The sequence below is a fragment of the Manis pentadactyla genome, chromosome 5, assembly GCF_030020395.1.
Source record: "Manis pentadactyla isolate mManPen7 chromosome 5, mManPen7.hap1, whole genome shotgun sequence".
Lineage (NCBI taxonomy): Eukaryota > Metazoa > Chordata > Mammalia > Pholidota > Manidae > Manis > Manis pentadactyla.
Genome location: NC_080023.1, coordinates 133,605,359 through 133,626,904, shown reverse-complemented (window position 1 = coordinate 133,626,904; position 21,546 = coordinate 133,605,359). Strand labels below are relative to the sequence as shown.

Genomic DNA, 21,546 nt, shown 5'->3' with positions numbered 1-21,546 from the left:
TCAGCTTTTCTCTGGTGTGGAGAAAAAAAACTGATTAGGCCTTTCATTAAAGTAAAGTGGCCAGATGAACTTTTGGAAAGCGGCGGATACCTGTACATCTGTCAATAAAATTGTGACGTTGGTGTATGAATTCTACCCGGGCACAACACAGTGTTGGTGTACCTTGGGCCCATCACCAGGCAGCGAGGACGGGATGGCCGTGTGGTCGCCTGCAGGGTCCTGGGAGTATAGGGGCCTAAGGTAGGCCCCACTGCTTGCAGGGACAGGGACTTATTTTTAGCGATGGTAATCCGCTAGGCTAATACTTGCGCAGTCCTTTGCAGCTTTTCTGTCCTTTTACATAGCTTATTTCATTTAAATCTTCTAACAGCCCAGAGGGGTAGGGTGGGTTGGCGAAGTACAGGAGGAATTAGAATTACAAAATCGTATCTGCATAACTGCGGCATGGCTAAGTCAAATGAATACTTAAATAGGTAAATGGCTATTTCAGGCAGCAGATCCTATTCTAAGGGTTTCTGAGATGCCACTGAGGCAGGAAGATGAGGAAAAATAATCTAGGAGGATCAGACGTGGAAAAGTGGAAACTAGAACACAATTAAAAGGACAAAAGTGGGAGTTAGGGATAGCTGGCTCTTAAACCGGGGATGTGAGAAGACCCCGGGGCGGAAACGGCGGTCTGGGCGGAGTTGAGGCTGGCCGGGGGTCGTCCGATCCGAGGGTTCTATTGGGATCCGGCTCTGGGTGGGACGGGGGGCGTAACCGGGAAGGGGCGTAACCCAAATAGGGCGGGGCCTACGGTCGGTCGGGCGGAGCCTATCGTCGGGCAGGCGCAGCTACAGTTAGGCCGCAGGTGGGCGTAACTGACGTGGGCGTGACCAACCTATGGGCGGGTGTGGCCGACGTGGGCGGGCTGTCGGTAACCTGGTCGGACTCGCGGCCGCCGCGCTTCCTGGTGTCGCCGCAGAGGGCGCCGGCTGCTGAGCCGCCCACAGAGTCGCGAGGCCGGAAGCAGCGCGGCACCGCCCGTTCGCCCCAGCCGCCGCCATGAAGGCCGTGGTGCAGCGCGTCACCCGGGCTAGCGTCACAGGTCAGTCGGGAGAGGGGCGGGGCGGGGCCGAGGGAGCTGCCCCTGACCCCGTGCCGGGCAGTCCCTGGCCATCCTGCGAGGGTTCCTGCGTCGTTCCCGGGGCTCCTGCGCGAGCCCGGCCCAGCAACCCTGAGTCCCCAGGCCGGCTCCTGGCGCGACGCGTCCGCAGAGCGCCGTCCACGTGCCTAGCGGGCCCCGGCGCAGCCCTGGTTTCAGGATCTCCACTTTGAATTCACGATAAACACGCCTTCTTATTAACATCCTCATTTTTTTTTTTTTGTCCTGAGTACAGGGCGGCAGAACCTTCGAGCATCCTATGACCCGTTCTTCAGTGGAATGTTGCACAAACATTTCCAGAGCAGGAGCTCCCCCTTTTCAACGCTTTCTTTCAAATTTGCCCTTTTTGCCCGTTTCCTACATGCCCAGTTTCTATGGAGCTTGACTCCTAATAAAAAGCACAAAGTGAAGAGTCGTTCATATGGATGAGTTCTGACAGTTGCGAACACCCACGTGACCAGCGAACCCGGACGCCCCTTTCTCACTGCCGAATCCTGCAGGGATGGAGTCAGAATCTAAACAATTCAGGATGAGATATTGCTCTTTTCCATCACTTTCTTGTGGCTCAGCCATTAGTCATCACTTGATCACTAGTCTAGTTTGATCATCAGGGGTCCAGATGATTAATGTGTATAAGGTAGTCGTTTTAAAAACTCAAACCAAGATAATAAAGATGTATTAAAAAATTTAGATTGACTAATTTTAGAATTGTCTTCTAGTCTTTTCTGTTTTTATTGGCAGAATTATAATATTGTTTCAGCCCAAGTAATTCCAGATAACCTTTTCTTCAAGCCAGTCCACACTAAATGTATAAATGTATGTTCTTGTGTGCACAAAAGTATACATTTAAAAACAAAAGCCCCTGAGAAAACAACCAACCCCAGCATAACCATATATTTTAGATCTGAGGTTCTACTTTTCAATCTTGCCTCATGATTTTTAAGCTGTTCCGTTAACTGGCTTTGGATACCGTTAAGGAGTTGGAGGGAATAGCATAGCATTGGGATTTATGGAATTTTTTAAAACAATGGTGTTTTTAGCATTTCAGTTACTATTTTAAGTTCACTAAAACTGGGAAAATTTGTAGATGAAGATATTTTTGCTTTTTTTGAGAAGAATCTTGCAGTTGGCTCTGTGTGGTCATCACCAACAGTGAGTCAACTCTGGAGAATTTTAGTTTCAATCTCCTGAACTCTGCATTCTGCTGATGGGGAATGTTGAAAACATTCTGTGAGATGACTGAAAGTATTCTGAAATTTGCTGAGTTGTTTGTGTTGTGCATTTACTGTTTAAATTGTATGCTTTTTATAAAAAATCTTTTTTCACAAAAGATGAGAGTGTTAATTGTGGGAAGTTGTTAATAAAATGGTATTCTGTCTCAGTACTGGAGGGAACTTCAAGTTAGCCAGGCCTTCTAGTTGAATCGTAATGGCAAGAGATTTTTCTGATTCCTTAGAATGTGATTGGCCTCTAAAATGTGGCTATACGTGAATGACATTTTATTTCAGGGGTTCTCAAATGTCACTTCTGATTTTGTGGTTGGGGCAGAGTAGAATATTAGGAGTCACATCTAATGTGACAGACTGACTTTATGAGATTGGTCTGGCACATTTTGATGCCTTAGCATGGTTATTGTGATAATCTAATTTCAAAAGCCTTATTATGGAACATTTGAAACTTCCTCATGTTATACAGGTGGAATAGTACAATAACCCCATGTCCCATCACTCAGTTTCAGCAGGTGAAAGCTGAATAGAATCACAGAATGTTGGGAAGAGGACTGAAGGGATTAATTTGAGGGGTTATGAATTCTTGAAGAGGTCTAGGTTTTGAGTGACGCAAGTATACATGGAGAAATTGACCAAATATCCAGGTCTTTTCTAGCCCTGTGATCTTTCATCTAAAATGCTGATTCTCAAGTTTTTTTTCTCTTGGGAATTCATTTGTCTGTAACAAAATATCCTATTGAACCTCCTGATTCTCCTACTTGTCCCTGGCGGAGGGGCTGAACTCCAAAAGAAGAGAGCAAACTGTAACATACAGGTATGGGGATGTAATTTGTTTCTTATTAAGACAATAATAGTACATTATAAAAATGTTGAAACTCTTCAAATAGTGATTTGAATCACTTGAAATAGTCTACTTTTGAGAATCTATTCCAAGAAGGTAATCTTTATAGAAAGCTTCAGAGGGATGAATAGGCAGAGCACAGAGGATTTTTAGGGCTGTGGAACTATTCTGTATGATACTGTAAGTTGTGGATACATGTCATTATACATTTGTCCAAATCTCTGCTGTGTTACGGGTTTGGACAAGTGTACATAACACCAGGAATGAAAGTGAACCCTAATGTACACTATGGATTTTGAGTGATATGTCAGTATAGGTTCATCAGTTGTAACAAATGTGCCCCTGTGTTAGGAGATGTTGATAATGGGGAGGCTGTGCATGTGTGTTGGGTTAGTGGGAATATGAGGAGTCTGTATTTTCTGCTCAATTTTGCTCTGAACCTAAAAGTCCTCTGAAATGTAAAGTCTATTTTAAAAAAAGTCTTAGTGTACAAAGATTTCCACTACAGTGTTAATAAAATGAAGTTTTTGAACCAAGTGATATATCAAGCTAGGTGAGATAGCTTATTGCATGGAATGCAACTATTCTGTTTGATGGGAGGCAAGTGTAAGAGATGTTTAGGAAAAGCTTGTAATGGAAAAATCCTTATGCAATGTTAGAAGAAAAGATGAGATACAACAATTTATATGATGCTGTTATAGTAATCAAGAGCAAATAGGCAGTAAAACCTAAGAATAGAGAAAATAGCATAAGGAAATAAAATATTGAGGTGCTTGTCTGTGGGTGTTCTTTTTTCCTCCCTGTTTTTTATATTTTCCAGATTTTCTCTAATGCATGTGTATGACTGTAATGGTGGATATAGCTAATGATCATTATTTTTTAAGCTTTTAGAACATACTTTGGGGAAAATTTTAAATGTATGTTGACATTGTAAGAAAATAATACTGATTTATTTAAAGAACAAATGAAGCCAAAGGCTTTTTTCTAAAACAACACATGAGCTGACAATTCCAGTTGTTTACTGCTTGTGTCAGGACAGATTATTTCAGTTTCAGCTTTTTAGTTAATGGCTCACAGGACAGGAAATCACTTATAGTCCATTATAAGAAAAGCAGTGCAGAAGAAAATGTTAAAATTATTTGTTCTTTATAAAAATAAAAGAAATAAGCTTTCCTGATATATTTCAGGAATGGGTCTGAATACCAGGTGGTTTCTTGTCAGATACCTGAAGGAGGAGGGAGGTTTCTCATTCTTTCCTTAGCTAGGGAGATACTGCAATATGATACAGTCTATGATGCCTTGTCAGGTATATTTATAGATACTATCCAGCAGAAGCAAACAACAAGAAAATGGCAGGGTTAACCCTTTTCCTGATTGGAACATTAGGTCAGTTCATGATAAAATAACAAAACATCAGTAATCTTATGAGGTTTGGCAAAAAGTTGGCTAAAAAGTTGAAAATTCTGAAAACTAATATTTGAAATATGGATTTAGAGTCACCATCATAACAATGAATCTTGGCCTAAGTGCTGTGCAGCACTGAGATTTTGTCTAATAGAGCATTCTTTTGACTATAATACATGCACAAGTATTTATAATGTGATATATGCTCAGAGATTTTTATATTTTGGTGAGTTAGATTTTTCCAATTTTTATTTTTGTAACAAGGTTGTAACTTGAGCATCCTGATACATAACTCTTTGTATGCATCTCTCCACTGTTTCCTTGGGATGAAATAGAGAACAATTTCTGAGTCAAAGGTGAAGTGAAGAGAACATGTCTAGATGTCTAGAGAACATGTCTAGGATTCTCTTAGGAATCCTGTTATGAAGAATAACAAAAGCATGTTGACTCAAAAAATTTCAGCATGAAGGAAGTGTATTTAAAAAGGAGAAATATTTGTGCATCTTACGCTGAACGTAAAGACTAGTAAGTGTAACTCATCTCAAGAAATCTGTTGTTCCTAAAAAAGAGATCTTTTTTTTTTTTCTTTAAATGAATGAGGTACATGACTGAAAAAGGCTTGGAGATTCATTGGCTTAGAATGAATGTACCTTAGTACTAACTGGAAAATATGGAAGTTTGCTGACTTGAAGATTAACTTTTAAACCATGGTTTATATATATATCTCCTCTGTAATAAGTAGGAAAATCATTTCTTTGTTTTCTATGACATGTTTTCTATTTTGTGCTCTATGTTGTATTATCAGATTTGCTGATTTCCACAAAAAGCAGGCATCTCTGAGAATTAATATAGCTGAGCTGAATTCTCTGGGCAGGAAAACTGTTCTGGTTTTACAGATGGACAAACTCTATCACAAAGTCTGAGGTGTCTAGGCAAGGTAATGCAGATGGAAATGTGGCTCTAAAATCCTGCTTAATAGTTTTTCACTTCACTCATTCCTTCCAGATATAAAATCAGAATGCACATAAATTATAATAGTCTTACTGCATTTCTGTAACTCCTTTCATTTTTGAATACCTGCTAACTTTGTCAAAGAAATTGTAAGAAGTATGTGTGGTGTTTTAAACATTCTTGTGGTTGCTTAAAAGTACTTCATGACACCTGTTTGGTTCTGAGTCTTTTTTCCCTTTTTTTTCCTGTCTAGTTGGAGGAGAGCAGATAAGTGCCATTGGACGGGGCATCTGTGTGTTGCTGGGTGTTTCTCTGGAAGATACACAGAAGGAATTGGAGCACATGTAAGATGTGGATTTCTAAGTCATTGCTATTTGAATGGTGTATGCAGTTGTTCTCTCTCTCTGAGTTATATGTGTATTGGGAACTTTCATAGTACTTTGTTCCTATAAAGTGAGCATCTGTCACTTTTATTCCATGTCCCATTCGATGTAATATGGTTATCTCCATGTTTCAGATTAGGACAACAAGGAAGAGTACTCTGTCCAATGTCACCCACTAAGTCAGCAACAGAGTGGGAGCCCAATTAGCCTCCATCCCTATGTGCTACTATATCCATGAACCATTTTCTTGATGCGGAAACCAAACCTCTTTTCTTATGAATGATTTTCTGTTTTTAATTTGAGCAGTATGATCTGGGCACTGTTTACACATTTTACAATGCCTAGTTGCTCATTGCACACAAAAGGCTCTGGAGCTCAGAGAGATTACATTCCTTAAAAGGTCATGTACATATGCTTAGCAAAAAGTCTGAATCTGACGTAGAATCTAGGCTACCTGACTGGAAGTTGGTGTTACTATGGCAGGGGACATTGTCATTGCTGCTGCTTGCCTGGCTCTCTTGGTACAGGCAGCCCACCCCCTCCACATGTTCACCTTCCTCCTCAGCACTACTGGGCACATTACTTCAGATGCTTGGGTGTATTTATTCTGCCCCTTGGTGCCCAGATCTTGGGTGTAACACTGCCCAATTGTCCCTTTTGTATTAAGTTGAAAATCAGACTTGGAACCGAAATTCCTGCTAAGGTGCTGTTGATAGATAAGGACAGTTCAGTACCACTTCAGGGATGTTGGTATTTTAATAGCTGTCCCCAAAAGAGGCAGCAGAGTGGTGTAGTGGTCTCAGTCTCCTTATGGCTCTGACATTATAAAGAACTAATACTTGGTTAAGAGACATGACTCAACATGAGACAAACTTGAGCTGTGGAGAGGAGGTGGTGAATAGTGTCCACCACAGAGAGTACCATATGGGGTCAGTGAGTTACTGCTGGTAGAGCCCTTAAACATGTCCTCAACATCATCCAAAAAGGTGCTTCTCAATGGTGACATTTCACCTTTGATGCAGGCAGTTCTTTGCCAGGCTCCTCCAGTCTCACCCTATCAGTTTTAACCCGGTTCTCTTCCTTGCCAAGGTGGCTGTCCTTTGCCATCCCCATATGTAGGGAAAGCCCCTCTAGGGCTTGAGGAACATGTGCCATAGTTGTCAAAGTACTTTCCCCAGATCTTTTTGCAGATTTGTAGTAACCATGAGTTTTCTCCAGAGTATTTGCCAAATTGTTCATTTTGAATAGCTCCAAGAAAGGCTGCAAAAATAGGGTCTCATTTACCCCAGTGTAAAGGTTGAATTCTTTGGTTAATAATTAACATTAGATGCATGTTTTGACATATCCACCAACTTGAGGGAGCAGATAATAGTGGTTGTCATCTTAGCTCCAGTTCCTGCAGGTAGCTGTGAATTAGAGGGACTGGCAAAAAAGGGAAATACCAGAAGAAACCTCTGAGGTAGGACTGTAATAGATGGGGAAACTGAGGCATAGAGAAGATAAGTAACTTGCCCAAAGTCACGCCACCTGTAACTGATGGAGCCAGTATGTATTTGGCAGGATGCTGACATTTTGAGGGTATGGAGTGTGTTGCGGGGCTTGTGATTCTTCAAGTAGCTTTTACTGCCGTTTTACCCTTTAGGGTCCGAAAGATTTTAAACCTGCGTGTTTTTGAGGATGAGGGTGGGAAACACTGGTCGAAGAGTGTGATGGACAAGCAGTATGAGGTGCTGTGTGTCAGCCAGTTCACCCTCCAGTGCGTCCTGAAGGGGAACAAGCCTGACTTCCACCTGGCGATGCCCACGGAGCAGGCAGAGAGCTTCTACAACAGCTTCCTGGAGCAGCTGCGCAAGACATACAGGCCGGAGCTCATCAAAGGTAGGCAGCAGAGTGAGCCAGCCCAGGAGGAGAGTCTCCGGGACATTTCCAGGCAGAGGGGGAAGAGAACCTGCAATTACATCTCCTTTCCAGAATGTTCATTATTTATGCTTCTTACTGAAAACAACATAATAGCTGCAACCACTGCTGTTGCTGTGCATGTGCTCAGATGCCCTGATAAGTGTTACCCTTCTTCATTCTTCTGTTCACATTTGAAATGTTCAGCAACCCATTTGTTCAGAAGTGTGTTTGATACAGTGGTGTTTTATTTTGGTTGCCTACCCTGTTGGACAGAGAAATACAATGCAAGCCACAAATGTGAGCCACATGTCATTTTAAATTTCTAATGGCCATATTAAAGTGAAAAGGAACAAGTGAAATTAATTTTGAAAGTATATTTTATTTAACCCAATATATCTAAAATATGATTTTACCATGTAATCAATATAAAAAGTTATGATAATTTACATTATTTTTTTTTTGTAGGAAAGGCTTCTAAATTGGGTGTCTACTTTATATTTGTAGTTCATTTCAGTTTTGACCAGCAACATCTCAAGTGCCCAGTTGCTGTGTGTGGCTAACAGCTGTCATACTGCACAGCATAGGTTTAGATCTTTGCTTAACTGATTATTGTCAAGAATACCAACCAAGTTTGACTAATCAAGATGTAGTCTAGAAACTGCCTTGAAATAGCAGTCCTGACTCACAGGAGAATTATGAATCTGAAATTATGAATCTTTTTAAGAGGGCCATTCATTTCTAGTCTGTTTTCATGTTTCTGGGGGTAAATTGCATTTAATAGCATCATATTCTGCCTTTTTCTTCAAAGTTATTGGAAAAAAATATTTAGCCTTCTTTGGCAATATACCTCAGTGTGAGCTGAGACCTCTCTAAAGTGGATTGTCTCTTTCAATATCAAACTGCAGTTCCTTTTGCTGCCATCACACACTGTTAGAGACATTTCATAGTTGTTCATAGGTAACTCTGTAGTATTTCCTGTACTTTAACTTTCTCTGGATTAAACAAACCCAGACCTCTTATTTATTAGACCTATTTTTAACCTTAAGAAATTAAAGTTATTACCTATTATGAAACTGTAGCAAAGCCCTTCATGAGGAATGTCAGCTCATCAGACTTTCTTATGTTAGAAGAGGGCTGTTGCTCCCTTTCTTTGGCATTTCCTTTTTAAAAATTTTTTTTAAAATTAAGGTATCATTGATATACACTCTTACGAAGGTGACACATGAAAAACACTGTGGTACCTACATTCACCCGTATTATCAAGTCCCCCTGACACCCCATTGCAGTCACTGTCCATCAGCATAGAAAGATGCCACAGAATCACTACTTGTCTTTTCTGTGCTACACTGTCTTCCCTGTGACTCCCCCAACCATGTGTGCCAATTATAATACCCCTCAATGCTCTCCCCGCTCCCTCCTCACCCACCTTTTCCCATCCCTCCCCTTTGGTAGCTGCTAGTCTCTTCTTGGAGTCTGTGAGTCTGTTGCTGTTTTGTCCCTTCAGTTTTGCTTCATTGTTATACTCCACAATGAGGGAAATCATTTGGTACTTGTCTTTCTCTGTCTGCCTTATTTCACTGAGCATAATACTCTCTAGCTCCATCCATGTTGTTGCAAATGGTAGGCTTTGTTTTCTTTATGGCTGAATAATATTCCATTATGTATATATTCCACATCTTCTTTATCCATTCATCTACTGATAGACACTTAGGTTGTTTCCATATATTGGCTATTGTAAATAATGCTGTGATAAACATAGGGGGTGCATATGTCTTTTTGAATCTGGATCTTGTTTTCTTTGGCTAAATTCTTAGTAGTGGAATTCCTGGGTCAAATGGTATTTCTATTTTTCGTTTTCTGAGGAATCTCCATATTGCTTTCCTGGTTGAACTAATTTACATTCCCACTAGCAGTGTTGGAGGATTCCCCTTTCTCCACATCCTCGCCAGCATTTGTTGCTTGTCTTATGGATAGTGACCATCCTAACTGCTGTGAGGTGATATCTCATTGTGGTTTTAATTTGCATTTCTCTGATGACTAGTGATGTGGAGCATCTTTTCTTTACCTGTGCCTGTTGGACATCTGAATTTCTTCTTTGGAGAACTGTCTGTTCAGTTCCTCTGACCATTTTTTGATTGGATTATTTGCTTTTAGTCTGTTGAGGTGCATGAGCTCTTTATATATTTTGGATGTCAACCCTTTATCGGATCTGTCATTTATGAATATATTCTCCCATACTGTAGGATGCCTTTTTGTTCTATTGATGGTGTCCTTTGCTGTACAGAAGCTTTTCTGTTTGATGTAGTCCCACTTGTTCATTTTTGCTTTTGTTCCCTTACGTGAGGAGATAAGTTCATGAAGAAGTCACTCATGTTTATGTCCAAGAGATTTTTGCCTATGTTTTTTTCCTAAGAGTTTTATAGTTTCATGGCTTACATTCAGGTCTTTGATCCATCATTTCGAATTTACTTTTGTGTATGGGGTTAGAGAATGATCCAGTTTCATTCTCTTATATGTAGCTATCCAGTTTTCCCAACACCAGCTGTTGAAGAGACTGTCATTTCCCCATTGTATGTCCATGGCTCCTTTATCGTATATTAGTTGACTGTATATGTTTGGGTTAATATCTGGGGTCTCTATTCTGTTCCACTGGTCTGTGGGTCTCTTCTTGTGCCAGTACCAAATTGGCTTTGTATTACAGCTTGAAGTTGGGAAGTGAGATCCCCCCTGCTTTATTCTTCCTTCTCAGGATTGCTTTCGCTATTCGGGGTCTTTGTGGTTCCATATGAATTTTAAAACTATTTGTTCGAGTTCACTGAAGAATGCTCTTGGTAATTTGATAGGGATTGCATTGACTCTGTAGATTGCTGTAGGCAGGATGGCCATTTTGATGATATTAATTCTTCCTAGCCAAGAGCATGGGATGAGTTTCCATTTGATAGTGTCCTCTTTAATTTCTCTTAAGAGTGTCTTGTAGTTTTCAGGTTATAGGTCTTTCACTTCCTTGGTTAGGTTTATTCCTAGGTATTTCATTCTTTTTGATGCAATTGTGAATGGAATTGTTTTCCTGATTTTTCTTTCTGCTAGTTCATTATTAGTGTATAGGAAAGCAACAGACTTCTGTGTATTAGTTTTGTATCCTGAAACTTTGCTGAATTCAGATATTTGTTCTAGTAGTTTTGGAATGGATTCTTTAGGGTTTTTCATGTACAATATCATGTCATCTGCAAATAGTGACAGTTTGACTTCTTCCTTACCAGTCTGGATGCCTTTTATTTCTTTGTTTTGTCTATTGCCATGGCTAGGACCTCCAGTACTATGTTGAATAACAGTGGGGAGAGTGGGCCTCCCTGTCCTGTTCCTGATCTTAGAGGAAAGGTTTTCAGCTTCTCACTGTTAAGTATGATGTTGGTTGTGGGTTTGTCATATATGGCCTTTATTATGTTGAGCTACTTGCCCTCTCTACCCATTTTGTTGAGAGTTTTTATCATGAATGGATGTTGAATTTTGTCAAATGCTTTTTCAGCATCTATGGAAATGATCATGTGGATTTTGTCCTTTTTTTATTGATGTGGTGGATGACATGTTGATGGATTTTCGAATGTTGTACCATCTTTGCATCTCTGAGATGAATCCCACTTGATCATGGTGATCCACTTGATGTATTTTTGAATTCGGTTTGCTAATATTTTGTTGAGTATTTTTGTATCTATGTTCATCAAGGATATTGGTCTGTAATTTTCTTTTTTGGTGGGGTCTTTGCCTGGTTTTGGTATTAGAGTGATGCCAGCTTCATAGTATGAGTTTGGAAGTATTCCCTCCTCTTCTATTTTTTGGAAAACTTTAAGGAAAATGGGAATTATGTCTTCTTTATATGTCTGATAAAATTCAGTGGTGAATCCATCTGGTCCAGGGGTTTTGTTCATGCATAGTTTTTTGATTACAGATTCAATTTCTTTGCTGGTAATTGGTCTGTTTAGTTTTTCTGTTTCTTCCTTGGTCAGTCTTGGAAGGTTGTATTTTTCTAGGAAGTTGTCCATTTCTTCTATGTTTTCCAGCTTGTTAGCATATAGATTTTCATAGTATTCTCTAATAAGTTTTTGTATTTCTGTGGGGTCCATCGTGATTTTTCCCTTCTCATTTCTGATTCTGTTGATGTGTATAGATACTCTTTTTCTCTTAATAAGTCTGGCTAGGGGCTTATCTATTTTGTTTATTTTCTGAAAGGACCAGCTCTTGGTTTCATTGATTTTTTTTCTATTGTTTCTTTCTTCTCAATTTTATTTATTTCTACTCTGATCTTTATTATGTCCCTCTTTCTGCTGACTTTGGACCTCATTATTCTTCTCTTTCCAATTTCAATAATTGTGACTTTCGACTATTCATTTGGGATTGTTCTTCCTTCTTTAAATAGGCCTGGATTGCTATATACTTTCCTCTTAGAACTGCCTTCACTGTGTCCCACCGAAGTTGGGGCTTTGTGCTGTTGTTGTCATTTGTCTACATATATTGCTTGATCTCTGTTTTAGTTTGGTCATTGATCCATTGATTATTTAGGCGCATGTTGTTAAGCCTCCATGTGTTTGTGAGCTTTTTTTTCTTTGTACAATTTATTTCTAGTTTTATGCCTTTGTGGCCTGAGAAGTTGGTTGGTAGAATTTCAATCTTTTTGAATTTACTGAGGCTCTTTTTGTGGTGTAGTATGTGGTCTATTCTGGAAAATGTTCCATGTGCACTTGAGAAGAATGTGTATCCTGATGCTTTTGGGTGTAGAATTATGTAGATGTCTGTTAAGTCCATCTGTTCTAGTGTGTTGTTCAGTGCCTTTGTGTCTGTCCTTCTTTCCTGTCTGGCTGATCTGTCCTTTGGAGTGAGTGATGTGTTGAAGTCTAGAACGAATGCATTGCATTCTATTCCCTCCTTTAATTCTGTTAGTATTTGTTTCACATATGTTGGTGCTCCTGTATTGGGTGTATATATATTTATAATGTTTATATCTTTTTGTTGTACTGACCCCTTTTTCATTATGTAATGTCCTTCTTTATCTCTTGTTACTTTCTTTGTTTTGAAGTCTATTTTGTCTGATATTAGTACTGTAACACCTGCTTTTTTCTCCCTATTGCTTGCATAAAATATCTTTTTCCATCCCATGACTTTTAGTCTTCGTATGTCTTTTGGTTTGAGGTGAGGGTCTCTTGTAAGCAGCACATACATGGGTCTTGGATTTTTTTTTTTTTAAATAATTATTTTTTATTGAAGGGTAGTTGACGCACAGTATTACATTACATTAGTTTCAAGTGTACAACACAGTGGTAGAACATTTATATACATAATTCTAGGTTCCAGCTATCACCCTACCAAGCTGTTACAATATCTTGACTATATTCCTTACGCTATACATTACATCCCGGTTACTTACTTATTTTACCATTGGAAGTCTGTCCTTTCTTTTTTTTTATTGTGAAGGCATCTCTCATATTTATTGATCAAATGGTTGTTAACGACAATAAAATTCTGTATAGGGGAGTCAATGCTCAATGCACAATCATTAATCCACCCCAAGCCTAATTTTCGTCAGTCTCCAATCTTCTGAGGCATAACAAACAAGTTCTTACATGGAGAACAAATTCTTACATAATGAATAAGTTACATAGTGAACAGTACAAGGGCAGTCATCACAGAAACTTTCGGTTTTGCTCATGCATTATGAACTATAAACAGTCAGTTCAAATATGAATACTCATTTGGTTTTTATACTTGATTTATATGTGGATACCACATTTCTCTCTTTATTATTATTATTTTTAATAAAATGCTGAAGTGGTAGGTAGATACAAGATAAAGGTAGAAAACATAGTTTAGTGTTGTAAGAGAGCAAATGTAGATGATCAGGTGTGTGCCTGTAGACTGTGTGTTAATCCAAGCTAGACCAGGGCAATAAAACATCCACGTATGCAGAAGATTTCTCTCAGAACAGGGGGAGTGAGGTTCTAAGCCTCACCTCTGTTGATCCCCAATTTCTCACCTGATGGCCCCCCTGCGACTGTGCCTGTCTTAGGTTGTTCCTCCCTTGAGGAATCTTACCCGTCTCTGGCTAACCAGTCATCTTCCGGGGCCATACAGGGAAATGTGAAGTTGGTAAGTGAGAGGGAAGCCTTATTGTTTGAAAAGGTTAGCTTTTTACTTCTTTGCATATTTATGCCCTGTGGCTTCTATGCCCAGCATTTGTCTTGAGGTATCTTTACCACTTGGAAGAATTATGATACTCGGTAAATTTGATACGAGGCATGAATTCTATTTAAGGGTTGTAATTAGGAAGGAAGAAGAAAAGCTATAGAAGTAGCAGGCGGAAGAAAACATGGGAAGATTGATTATTTCTTTGGCATATCTTCTTGTAGAGTAACTTCAGCATGAATAGGTTTTAAGTTACTACTTAAATTGCGCACACACATTAACATAATAGGAGTATAGTTACATAACCAAAGCATATCTGTAATTACCAGCCATCTCCAGTGAAACCAAGTAAACCAGTTAGGCACCTTAGGCATTTGTGAAAACTTATCTATGACATGGTGGATATTGTCCAACTGAACTTGAACAGTCTGAGAGAAATCAGACAAATTAAAACAACCCATTCCTAGGGACTGTTCACATGCCATATGTTCTTTTAACAGTAAATAGTCTGTAGTTGTAAGACTTTGGAGCGCTACAATTTGCACTTCTCCAAATTCTTGGTTGAGTTCCAACAGTATAGATCCAGTCAAATTTGTTGTTTTACTGTATGCACAGGCCAGCTTAGATATCTCCTTCCTCATTCCCATGGCAAGTCCAGGAACTGGTGGGATGAGTGCATCTACAGCTGTAGCAGTGCGTGGATCTTTGTTGGGGTTTTTTGATGATCATCTTCTGGCATGAGTCTTCCAGAGAGTGCTGATGTTGGAAGTTCTTTTTCATATCGTATCTTGGTTCATTTTCGGGGTAGCCCAAATAGGCTTTGATCCTCTGTATAAACACAAACAGACCCTTTGCCTACACTTTTATATGCCCTTTATACCCTTGTGTAGAACTCGTTGGAGGTTACCACACAGGAACTGCCCTTTTTTTTTTCTTTGTTTTTGGTATCACTAATCTACACTTACATGACGAATATTATGTTTACTAGGCTCTCCCCTATACCAGGTCTCCCCTATAAACCCCTTTACAGTCACTGTCCATCAGCATAGCAAAATGTTGTAGAATCACTACTTGCCTTCTCTGTGTTGTACAGCCCTCCCTTTTCTCCTACCCCCCGATGCATGTTAATCTTAATACCCCCCTACTTCTCCCCCCCTACCCACCCATCCTCCCCAGTCCCTTTCCCTTTGGTACCTGTTAGTCCATTCTTGAGTTCTGTGATTCTGGTGCTGTTTTGTTCCTTCAGTTTTTCCTTTGTTCTTATATTCCACAGATAAGTGAAATCATTTGGTATTTCTTTTTCTCCGCTTGGCTTGTTTCACTGAGCATAATACCCTCCAGCTCCATCCATGTTGCTGCAAATGATTGGATTTGCCCTTTTCTTATGGCTGAGTAGTATTCCATTGTGTATATGTACCACATCTTCTTTATCCAGTCATCTATTGATGGACATTTAGGTTGCTTCCAATTCTTGGCTATTGTAAATAGTGCTGCAATAAACATAGGGGTGCATCTGTCTTTCTCAAACTTGATTGCTGCGTTCTTAGGGTAAATTCCTAGGAGTGCAATTCCTGGGTCAAATGGTAACTCTGTTTTGAGCATTTTGATGTACCTCCATACTGCTTTCCACAATGGTTGAACTAACTTACATTCCCACCAGCAGTGTAGGAGGGTTCCCCTTTCTCCACAGCCTCGCCAACATTTGTTGTTGTTTTTCTTTTGGATGGCAGCCATCCTTACTGGTGTGAGGTGATACCTCATTGTAGTTTTAATTTGTATTTCTCTGATAATTAGCGATGTTGAGCATCTTTTCATGTGTCTGTTGGCCATCTGTATTTCTTTTTTGGAGAACTGTCTGTTCAGTTCCTCTGCCCATTTTTTAATTGGGTTATTTGTTTTTTGTTTGTTGAGGCGTGTGAGCTCCTTATATATTCTGGATGTCAAGCCTTTATCGGATGTGTCATTTTCAAATATATTCTCCCATACTGTAGGTATCCTTCTTGTTCTATTGATGGTGTCTTTTGCTCTACAGAAGCTTTTCAGCTTAATATAGTCCCACTTACTCATTTTTGCTGTTGTTTTCCTTGCCCGGGGAGATATGTTCAAGAAGAGGTCACTCATGTTTATGTCTAAGAGGTTTTTGCCTATGTTTTCTTCCAAGAGTTTAATGGTTTCATGGCTTACATTCAGGTCTTTGATCCATTTTGAGTTTACTTTTGTATATGGGGTTAGACAATGGTCCAGTTTCATTCTCCTACATGTAGCTGTCCAGTTTTGCCAGCACCATCTGTTGAAGAGACTGTCATCTCACCATTGTATGTCCATGGCTCCTTTATCAAATATTAATTGACCATATATGTCTGGGTTAATGTCTGGATTCTCTAGTCTGTTCCATTGGTCTGTGGCTCTGCTCTTGTGCCAGTATCAAATTGTCTTGATTACTATGGCTTTATAGTAGAGCTTGAAGTTGGGGAGTGAGATCCCCCCTACTTTATTCTTCTTTCTCAGGATTGCTTTGGCTATTCGGGGTCTTTTGTGTTTCCATATGAATTTTTGAATTATTTGTTCCAGTTCATTGAAGAATGTTGCTGGTAGTTTCATAGGGATTGCATCAAATCTGTATGTTGCTTTGGGTAGGATGGCCATTTTGACGATATTAATTCTTCCTAGCCACGAGCATGGGATGAGTTTCCATCTGTTAGTGTCCCCTTTAATTTCTCTTAAGAGTGACTTGTAGTTTTCAGAGTATAAGTCTTTCACTTCTTTGGTTAGGTTTATTCCTAGGTATTTTATTTTTTTTGATGCAATTGTGAATGGAGTTGTTTTCCTGATTTCTCTTTCTGTTGGTTCATTGTTAGTATACAGGAAAGCCACAGATTTCTGTGTGTTGATTTTGTATCCTGCAACTTTGCTGTATTCCGATATCAGTTCTAGTAGTTTTGGGGTGGAGTCTTTAGGGTTTTTTATGTACAGTATCATGTCATCTGCAAATAGTGACAGTTTAACTTCTTCTTTACCAATCTGGATTCCTTGTATTTCTTTATTTTGTCTGATTGCTGTGGCTAGGACCTCCAGTACTATGTTAAGTAACAGTGGAGAGAGTGGGCATCCCTGTCTAGTTCCCGATCTCAGCGGAAATGCTTTCAGCTTCTCGCTGTTCAATATAATGTTGGCTGTGGGTTTATCATAGATGGCCTTTATTATGTTGAGGTACTTGCCCTATATTCCCATTTTGCTGAGAGTTTTTAACATGAATGGATGTTGAACTTTGTCAAATGCTTTTTCAGCATCTATGGAGATGATCATGTGGTTTTTGTCTTTCTTTTTGTTGATGTGGTGGATGATGTTGATGGACTTTCGAATGTTGTACCATCCTTGCATCCCTGGGATGAATCCCACTTGGTCATGGTGTATGATCCTTTTTATGTATTTTTGAATTCGGTTTGCTAATATTTTGTTGAGTATTTTTGCATCTATGTTCATCAGGGATATTGGTCTGTAGTTTTCTTTTTTGGTGGGGTCTTTGCCTGGTTTTGGTATTAGGGTGATGTTAGCTTCATAGAATGAGTTTGGGAGTATCCCCTCCTCCTCTATTTTTTGGAAAATTCTAAGGAGAATGGGTATTATGTCTTCCCTGTATGTCTGATAAAATTCCGTGGTAAATCCATCTGGCCCGGGGGTTTTGTTCTTTGGTAGTTTTTTGATTACTGCTTCAATTTCGTTGCTGGTAATTGGTCTGTTTAGATTTTCTGTTTCTTCCTGGGTCAATCTTGGAAGGTTATATTTTTCTAGGAAGTTGTCCATTTCTCCTAGGTTTCCAGCTTGTTAGCATATAGGTTTTCATAGTATTCTCCAATAATTCTTTGCATTTCTGTGGGGTCCGTCATGATTTTTCCTTTCTCGTTTCTGATACTGTTGATTTGTGTTGACTCTCTTTTCTTCTTATTAAGTCTGGCTAGAGGCTTATCTATTTTGTTTATTTTATCGAAGAACCAGCTCTTGGTTTCATTGATTTTTGCTATTGTTTTATTCTTCTCAATTTTATTTATTTCTTCTCTGATCTTTATTATGTCCCTCCTTCTGCTGACCTTAGGCCTCATCTGTTCTTCTTTTTCCAATTTCGATAATTGTGACATTAGACCATTCATTTGGGATTGCTCTTCCTTTTTTAAATATGCTTGGATTGCTATATACTTTCCTCTTAAGACTGCTTTTGCTGCGTCCCACAGAAGTTGGGGCTTAGTGTTGTTGTTGTCATTTGTTTCCATATATTGCTGGATCTCCATTTTGATTTGGTCATTGATCCATTGATTATTTAGGAGCGTGTTGTTAAGCCTCCATGTGTTTGTGAGCCTCTTTGCTTTCTTTGTACAGTTTATTTCTAGTTTTATGCCTTTGTGGTCTGAAAAGTTGGTTGGTAGGATTTCAATCTTTTGGAATTTTCTGAGGCTCTTTTTGTGGCCTAGTATGTGGTCTATTCTGGAGAATGTTCCATGTGCCCTTGAGAAGAATGTATATCCTGCTGCTTTTGGATGTAGAGTTCTATAGATGTCTATTAGGTCCATCTGCTCTACTGTGTTGTTCAGTGCTTCCGTGTCCTTACTTATTTTCTGCCCAGTGGATCTATCCTTTGGGGTGAGTGGTGTGTTGAAGTCTCCTAGAATGAATGCATTGCAGTCTATATCCCCCTTTAGTTCTGTTAGTATTTGTTTCACATATGCTGGTGCTCCTGTGTTGGGTGCATATATATTTAGAATGGTTATATCCTCTTGTTGGACTGAGCCCTTTATCATTATGTAGTGTCCTTCTTTATCTCTTGTTACTTTCTTTGTTTTGAAGTCTATTTTGTCTGATATTAGTACTGCAACCCCTGCTTTCTTCTCACTGTTGTTTGCTTGAAATATGTTTTTCCATCCCTTGACTTTTAGTCTGTACATGTCTTTGGGTTTGAGGTGAGTTTCTTGTAAGCAGCATATAGATGGGTCTTGCTTTTTTATCCATTCTGTTACTCTGTGTCTTTTGATTGGTGCATTCAACCCATTAACATTTAGGGTGACTATTGAAAGATATGTACTTATTGCCATTGCAGGCTTTAAATTCGTGGTTACCAAAGGTTCAAGATTAGCCTCTTTAGTATCTTACTGCCTAACTTAGCTCGCTTATTGAGCTGTTATATACACTGTCTGGAGATTCTTTTCTTCTCTTCCTTCTTGTTCCTCCTCCTCGATTCTTCATATGTTGAGTGTTTTGTGCTGTGCTCTTTCTAGGAGTGCTCCCATCTAGAGCAGTCCCTGTAAGATGTTCTGTAGTGGTGGTTTGTGGAAAGCAAATTCCCTCAGCTTTTGTTTGTCTGGGAATTGTTTAATCCCACCGTTATATTTGAATGATAGTCGTGCTGGATACAGTATCCTTGGTTCAAGGCCCTTCTGTTTCATTGTATTAAATATATCATGCCATTCTCTTCTGGCCTGTAGGGTTTCTGTTGAGAAATCTGACGTTAGCCTGATGGGTTTCCCTTTATAGGTGACCTTTTTCTCTCTAGCTGCCTTTAACACTCTTTCCTTGTCCTTGATCTTTGCCATTTTAATTATTATGTGTCTTGGTGTTGCCCTTCTTGGATCCTTTCTGTTGGGGGTTCTGTGTATTTCCGTGGTCTGTTCGATTACTTCCTCCCCCAGTGTGAGGAAGTTTTCAGCAATTATTTCTTCTAAGATACTTTCCATCTCTTTTCCTCTCTCTTCTTCTTCTGGGACCCCTATAATACGGATATTTTTCCTTTTGGATTGGTCACACAGTTCTCTTAATATTGTTTCATTCCTGGAGATCCTTTTGTCTCTCTCTCTGTCAGCTTCTATGCGTTCCTGTTCTCTGATTTCAATTCCATCAATGGCCTCTTGCATTCTATCCATTCTGCTTATAAACCCTTCCAGAGTTTGTTTCATTTCTGCAATCTCCTTTCTGGCATCTGTGATCTCCTTCCGGACTTCATGCCATTTCTCTTGCGTATTTCTCTGCATCTCTGTCAGCATGTTTATGATTCTTATTTTGAATTCTTTTTCAGGGAGACTGGTTAGGTCTGTCTCCTTCTCTGGTGTTGTCTCTGTGATCTTTGTCTGCCTGTAGCTTTGCCTTTTCATGGTGATAGGAATAGTCTGCAGAACTGGGACGAGTGATGGCTGGAAGGACTTCCTTTCTTGTTGGTTTGTGGCCCTCCTCTCCTGGGAGAACAGCGAACTCTAGTGGCTTGTGCTGCGCAGCTGCGTGCAGACAGGGTTTCTGCTTCCTGCCGGGCTGCTATGGAGTTAATCTCCGCTGTTGCTGTGGGCGTGGCCTGGCTCGGGCAGCTACTCCAAAATGGTGGAGTCCCGTTGGAGCAGGAGCTGCTGGGAGGCTATTTATCTCCGTAAGGGGCCTCCCGGCTCCCTGCAGCCCAGGGGTTAGGGTGCCCAGAGATCCCGGATTCCCTACCTCTGGATTAAGTGACCCGCCCTGCCCCTTTAAGACTTCCAAAAAGCACCCGCCAAAACAAAACAACGACCACCAAAAAAAAATAGAAAAAAAAAAATTTTTAATTAAAAAAAAAAAAAGTTTTTAATAAAAAAAAAAAAAAAAGGTGGTCGTTCGTTTTTCTTTATTCTCCGGTGCCAGCCTCAGGCCTCTGCTCACCGGTGTTTCTGCCCTGTTTCCCTAGTATTGGGGTCCCTATCCCTTTAAGACTTCCAAAAAGCGCTCGCCAAAACAAAACAGCAAAAAAGCAAAAAAAAAAATGGTCGCACGCTTTTCTTATGTCCTCTGTCGCCCAGCCTCCAGTCCTGCTCACTGTTCTTGCTGCCCTGTTTTCCTAGTATCGAGCGCCCTGCACTCTGGCCCAGATGGCTGGGGCTGGGTGTTCGGCAGTCCTGGGCCCCGTCTCCCTCCCGCTCTGCCTGCTCTTCTCCCGCCGGGAGCTGGGGGGAGGGGCGCTCGGCTCCCGCGGGGCCGGGGCTTGTATCTTACCCCCTTCGCGAGGTGCTGGGTTCTCTCAGGTGCGGATGTGGTCTGGATATTGTCCTGTGTCCTCTGGTCTTTATTCTAGGAAGGGTTGTCTTTGTTATATTTTCATAGATATATGTTGTTTTGGGAGGAGATTTCCGCTGCTCTACTCATGCCGCCATCTTCCACCCCTCGGGTCTTGGATTTTTTATCCATTCTATTACTCTGTGTCTTTTGATTGGTGCATCCAGTCCATTTACATTTCGGGTGATTATTGAAAGATATGTACTTATTGCCATTGCAGGTTTTAGATTCGTGGTTACTAAAGATTCAAGGGTAGCTTCTTTACTATCTAACCATCTAATGTAACTCTCTTATTAAGCTATTATAAACACAGTCTGATGATTCTTTATTCCTCTCCCTTCTTATTCCTCCTCCTACACTCTGTATATGTGAGGTGTTTTATTCTGTACTCTTTTGTCTTTCCTTTGACTCCTTTTGTGAGTAGTTGGTTTTATTTTTTGAGTTTAGTTAGTATTTGGTTCGTCT

General features: G+C 40.0%; 1 protein-coding gene across 3 annotated transcripts in view; it reads left to right on the top strand.

Moving 5' to 3' along the window:
- The first annotated feature begins 907 nt into the window (after positions 1 to 907).
- The window catches only part of DTD1 (D-aminoacyl-tRNA deacylase 1), a 204,022-nt gene continuing 183,383 nt past the window's right edge, over positions 908 to 21,546 (top strand). For all 3 annotated transcript variants that reach the window (XM_057502692.1, XM_036892205.2, XM_036892203.2), the window contains exons 1-3: positions 908 to 1,087; positions 5,823 to 5,913; positions 7,595 to 7,830. In XM_057502692.1, coding sequence (XP_057358675.1) covers positions 1,045 to 1,087; positions 5,823 to 5,913; positions 7,595 to 7,830 — 370 coding nt within the window. In that variant the 5' untranslated portion in view covers positions 908 to 1,044. The remainder of the gene's footprint in view (positions 1,088 to 5,822; positions 5,914 to 7,594; positions 7,831 to 21,546) is intronic.